General features: G+C 32.4%; 1 protein-coding gene and 1 pseudogene across 1 annotated transcript; both read left to right on the top strand.

The window, feature by feature from the left end:
* The first annotated feature begins 973 nt into the window (after window positions 1–973).
* LOC116122792 (major strawberry allergen Fra a 1-2-like) lies at window positions 974–2,017 on the top strand. The gene is made up of 2 exons (XM_031408606.1): window positions 974–1,266; window positions 1,353–2,017. Exons 1-2 carry the CDS (start codon window positions 1,083–1,085, stop codon window positions 1,631–1,633), a joined length of 465 nt encoding a protein of 154 aa, XP_031264466.1. The 5' UTR covers window positions 974–1,082; the 3' UTR covers window positions 1,634–2,017.
* A 1,553-nt stretch (window positions 2,018–3,570) lies between these two features.
* Window positions 3,571–4,795, top strand: LOC116122817 (annotated as a pseudogene).
* Window positions 4,796–6,182: the final 1,387 nt, after the last annotated feature.

The raw sequence follows: 6,182 nt of genomic DNA, 5'->3' as shown, positions 1-6,182 counted from the left end.
TTTTTTTGGTTATTTTCAGGTCAATATTATTGTTGATGGTTTCATTATGAACCGCGTCTTTGAACTGTATTATCAATATAGCCGCGATTTCACGCAAGCATACCATCATAATGAAACGTTTTAGAAATGAATGTTGCCTAGAGCAAATAAAAATATGCCCACTTTTTTGTTTGAAAGCAGAACAGAGTCCTTGACTGCAATAATGTCTTATTTTATAATTCACATTCTGTTGAATATAATATCTGAATAATGGTTAATGTACTGTTGGAGAAGATGAGCACATGGTCACAATTATACTGGTAGGTGATGACCAGTTTTAATATATTAATTGTTGTTCTAATAATACAGCTTCCATGGTCATGGCTTCATTTTGAAAAATCAATAACCAAGAAGAAGAACGATGAACGTTTGTTTTGAAACTCCAAATCCCAGATAAGAAAGGGCTTAGTAATAACATTTAACCTCTAAACAACAATAATTTATATTTTAACTCACACGATTCATTCCATATGCAAGATCAAAAACACTAACCAAGTCAAATAGGCTCTGATAATGTATTTGATCTAACAGCTAAATACATTACACAGACTTTATTGTTATTCCATTCTTACGTTTAAGATCAACTAATTTTACCATCACCACTAAGTGCACTTTATCGAGAATTCATGGACATTTAACACTTTAATTTCTACAAATTTTAAGTTAATCAATCTTCTGTCAATGGTAAAATCTATCTTGCAGCAGTGATTTCCATTTGCTTCTAGTTATATTACTTAAAAACTTCTACAAAGGAACTAATATTTTGTTTTGTTTATCTGTTGTGTTAATATTAGAAGGTTCTATCAGGTCCAAGGAAATTTTTTGGCAAGGCATATCCTTAGTCAAGCCAGATTACGTGATAAAAAAGATAAGGGATTTAAATATTCAGCTCTGTGTCATGAAATTCTGAATCCCCGGCCTATAAATAGCACCTCCACTTCTAACATCTCCACCAATAAAATCTCCTTACTTATCAGTAATCACTTCTCATTCTTCCTTTTCATTTTCACTTACTTAAAACTTTTATACTTTTTAAGGTAATCATGGGAGTTGTCACCGGTGAAATTGAGGTCGCTAGTGTCCTCCCCCCAGCCAAGATGTTCAAGGCCTCTGTCCTTGACGCTGATCAACTCTTCCCCAAGATTATGTCACAAGCTATTAAGAGTGCCGAACTCATCGAAGGAGATGGAGGGGCTGGAAGCATCAGGAAAGTTAACCTTGTGGAAGGTTAGTTAATTCACTAAATTGTCGTAAAAACTTGTTGCATCCTTGAAAAAATAGCACTAACTCTTGACTTTTTTTTTGGAACGTAGACGACACTTACATGAAGCAAAAGGTTGATGCACTAGACAAAGAAAACTACGTGCACTGCTATACCATCTTTGAAGGTGACATGTTAGCTAACAAATTCGAGAAAATTACTTATGAGACCAAGTGGGTGTCATCTCCTGATGGAGGATCCATCTTCAAGTCCACTGTCAAATTCTACACCTTACCTGGCTTCGATGTTCCAGCAGAGAATTTAATTAACAAGGCAAAAGAAAAGACAGCCGTCATGGTCAAGGCTGTTGAAGCATACCTCCAGGCCAATTAATCCTGATGCCTATTAAGATGTTATATGTGTTTGCTTATATATGTCAAGTTTTATGTGTGCCCTGCGCTACAAATTGCCTAAAATAAGTGGATCATGGATGATGGATCCATGATTCGAACTTCGAAGTATTGTTTGATCGAATTTCCCTTTGCCATGATAATGTTAATTAATAAGCCCTTGGGAATGATCAAAAGTGGTTTGTTGTAGGATCTTTTACGTATTATTATATATATATTTTTTTCAAAGAGTGATTATGTAAGGATTAGACCAAGCCTTGCTTTTGTTGTATTCAAAGGAATCCGCCAAAAAACAAAGACTTAAAAAGTCAAATATGTTTGTATCATTTTCATTGAATACAAGTTGATGTAGGTACGTTTATTAATATATTAAACATATGAAAGTGTTCAAATTTGACCAGCTTAGAACTGGTTAAAAACAATGAAGAAATGATACAAATAATGTATACCTTGATGCCTAGTTGCAAATGAAGTCCAGGAACTCAATAATATTGAATAAAACCTCCACCCCCGATTTACTCAAATTCAGTCTAAATATCTTCTTCTTGATCGTATAATATATATTACCTGACGTCACAAAGTACAAATTTCAAAGTTAAAATAAGGTATATTACTAGATAGTTCTCTCTTCGATTGTCAATGGAACATACAATGAGAACAATCACACGGGTTACAAGAGTTCTTAGAGAATCATTAGCCAGTCTCTTTATAGTAGAATTGCTTCTCTATTTTTTTTTTTTTTGTATACAAGTGTCTTTAACTATCTCTTTGAAGAGGAAAGCTATTTATTTATACTCTTTTCAGCTCAATGTTATGAATATTTTTGTAAATTATCATAATTCGCGAAGATCTATCGTTATCTTGATTTGTGAAGGTCTTTCATCCCTATCCTCAAATTTAATGAAGATGAGAAGGTCACGTACGTTCAGTTGATGGCTGCCTTGTTCTGAATTATTATCAAATATTCATAATTAATTTAATATCATATATTTGTTTTGTTATTTTATTTTATTGACAGGAATAATATAGCATCACCGGATGGACTTAGAAAGTATTATAAATGATATAACCACATTTCACGCAAGCATCCTTTATTTATAAACAAAACTATATTTTTTTTAAAGGAATATTTAAGGGAAAAATGCTAAGGATACCGACGTTTTACACTGAATTTTTATACCGAATAATATGTCCATTGAATCAGACGAGCCACGTATCACGTTAACAAATATTTCGCGAATGAACGACTGTCCATCAAATATCGACGACCATCCATTGTCATTGAACGACCGTTCATTTGAAATGGACTCCTGTCCATATTATATGGACGATCGTCCACCTAGAATGGACGCCTATTCATAATTTAAACTAAAAAAAATTAGACTAAATTATTTATAGACACCCGTCCTCTTATAAGAACGACTGTCTATAATAAGAGAATGAGCGTCCATCTTTTAATATTGAAAAATTTTAAATTTTAAATTTATTTAATGTATTAATTTATTGTTGTAAGTTGTTAGATTCGTTCTTTCGTTATCTTGATTTATGAAGATCTTTTATCCCTATCCTCAAATTTAATGAAGATGAGATAGGTTTCAGTCAAGCTGACATGTACGTTCAGTTGATGGTTGCCTTGTTATGAATTATCAAATATTCATAATTAATATAATATCATATATTTGTTTTGTTATTTTATTTTAGGGAGAACAACTTACACATATCTAAAGTTTATTATATAGATAAAATGGTACCCAAAAGATTTAGAAATGACAAACACCCACTTTTCGTCATGTTCTGTTAGGAATTTTCATTTGTTAAAAGAAAAAAATGGTGAAAAGACTGGAATACTCATCGATCTCCATTCCCAAAGCGCGCCAATAAGGGTCAGTGCCACTGTTTATTATCGAACTTTGTAGAAAAATGTTAAATCTGGTCAAAAAATCGATTGATGATGCAAGAGGGCTGTGCAAACGGGCTTGGGGTGAGAATGGATACGGAGAAAAAGATTTAAAATTTAAAAATTTTGTGACTGTAGATGAAATTACTATACTGTATTTTAGTAGATAGAAATCTCTAACAGAATATGACAGAAAATACTTGTTTGCCATTTCTAAATCTTTTGGATATCAATATGTCTTTATGCCAAACTTTGGATAGGTGGAAGTTGTTCGGCCTTTATTTTATTGACAGCTATAAGATAGCATCACCGGATGGACTTAGAAAGTATTATAAATTATATAACCACTTTTCAGGCAAGCATCCTTTATTTATAAACAAAACTATATTTTTTTAAAGGAATATTTAAGGTAGAAAAAAAAAAAAAAAATACTCAATTCACATCAAAGTTGAATGGGCGGAATTTTTTATTTTATATTTCACATGTTGTTGAATATTCAATTCACACTGGTAGGTGGTACTCTCTAGTTAATTCTTGCTGTAATATTGCTGCAGCTTCCATGGCTATCGCTTGATTAGATGAATCAATATAAATGTTAGAAGTTGTACTTAGACATCTCGCATCGCCAATTTAGTAGACTGTTATGATATATATATTTGATTGTCAATTTAGTAGTCTGTTATGATATATATATATGATTGGACTCCCTCCTCACTTGAGTTAGTTTTGAAGGTGTGTTCACGTATGAAATGGAGGTCATTAAAAAACTCGCCCAGCTAAGATGTTCAAGGCCTTTGTCTTCGATGGTGACAAACTTATCCCTAAGATTGTCCGACAGGCCATTAAAAACATTGAACTCATATATTATAATTTATGATACCTACTATATTTTTTTTCATAATTCAATATTATAGCAGAAAATGATAGCACTAAATTGACTAGTTTATTATTTTCTAAATTGCAGGCAGCCAATTCAATTATGTGAAGCATAAAGTTGAAGCATTAGACAAAGAGAACGTCAGCTACTGATACAGTGTGATTGAGGGTGATGCATTCATGAGTTCACTCGAGAAATTTACTCATCAGATCAAGGTAGCGCTCTCTCCAGATGGTGGATCCATCTGCAAGTACTTCACCGTTGGCGACTTTGAGATCAAGGAAGAGCAAATCAAGGGCGGGAAATAAAAGTCTTCAGGAATGTTCAAAGCCATTGAAGCCTACCTTTCAGCAAATCCTAATGCTTATTAAAAAGGTCAATTTTAGTCTGCTGAGAATGTCTTCTACTCTTTATACTGTGATTAATAAGACTACCAAGTGGCTTGAACTGTTTCATTGGAACAAAAAAGTCTCTTGTTTTCAGTTTACGATGAATTTTCTAATAAATAATAATTATCCTTCAGTCAAGCCATCACTATTTACTAATAATTATCCTTTAGTCAAGCCCTCACTTGAAAATGATGGGTGCCTCATCCTGAATTTTCAATATTCACAATTTAAGTTTTGAGATACCAGAAAACTTGTGCAAACTCATGCAGATGCAAGCTCTTGTTCATAAGGAATGGTCTCTGCAATATTTTTATTTTTTAGTAAAGATAGAGACTACATTATTAAAATATATATATATTTTTTTTGGTTATTTTCAGGTCAATATATTATTGTTGAGTGGTTCATTATAGAACCGCCAGTCTTTGAAGCTGTATTATCAACCATATAGCCGCGATTTCACGCAAGCAATACCATCATAAATGAAACCAGTTTTAAAATAGAATGTTGCCTAGAGCAAATAAAAATATGCCCACTTTTTTGTTTGAAAGCAGAACACAGTCCTTGACTGCAATAATGTCTTATTTTATAATTCACATTCTGTTGAATATAATATCTGAATAATGGTTAATGTACTGTTGGAGAAGATGAGCACATGGTCACAATTATACTGGTAGGTGATGACCAGTTTTAATATATTAATTGTTGTTCTAATAATACAGCTTCCATGGTCATGGCTTCATTTTGAAAAATCAATAACCAAGAAGAAGAACGATGAACGTTTGTTTTGAAACTCCAAATCCCAGATAAGAAAGGGCTCAGTAATAACATTTAACTTCTAAACAACAATAATTTATATTTTAACTCACACGATTCATTCCATATGCAAGATCAAAAACACTAACCAAGTCAAATAGGCTCTGATAATGTATTTGATCTAACAGCTAAATACATTACCCAGACTTTATTGTTATTCCATTCTTACGTTTAAGATCAACTAATTTTACCATCACCACTAAGTGCACTTTATCGAGAATTCATGGACATTTAACACTTTAATTTCTACAAATTTTAAGTTAATTAATCTTCTGTCAATGGTAAAATCTATCTTGCAGCAGTGATTTCCATTTGCTTCTACTTATATTACTTAAAAACTTCTACAAAGGAACTAATATTTTGTTTTGTTTATCTGTTGTGTTAATATTAGAAGGTTCTATCAGGTCCAAGGAAATTTTTTGGCAAGGCATATCCTTAGTCAAGCCAGATTACGTGATAAAAAAGATAAGGGATTTAAATATTCAGCTCTGTGTCATGAAATTCTGAATCCCCGGCCTATAAATAGCACCTCCACTTCTAACATCTCCACCAATCA

Source organism: Pistacia vera, unplaced genomic scaffold (assembly GCF_008641045.1).
Source record: "Pistacia vera cultivar Batoury unplaced genomic scaffold, PisVer_v2 Contig138, whole genome shotgun sequence".
Classification (NCBI taxonomy): domain Eukaryota; kingdom Viridiplantae; phylum Streptophyta; class Magnoliopsida; order Sapindales; family Anacardiaceae; genus Pistacia; species Pistacia vera.
The sequence above is the reverse complement of the archived record's forward strand: the minus strand, read 5'-3'. Positions and strand labels throughout refer to the sequence as shown.

Bases quoted from the DNA above. Each gene is read 5' to 3' on its own strand.
- LOC116122792 (XM_031408606.1), top strand. From the start codon at position 1,083: ATGGGAGTTGTCACCGGTGAAATTGAGGTCGCTAGTGTCCTCCCCCCA. The intron at 1,267-1,352 runs GTTAGTTAATTC...TTTGGAACGTAG, and splicing joins GAAAGTTAACCTTGTGGAAG to ACGACACTTACATGAAGCAA.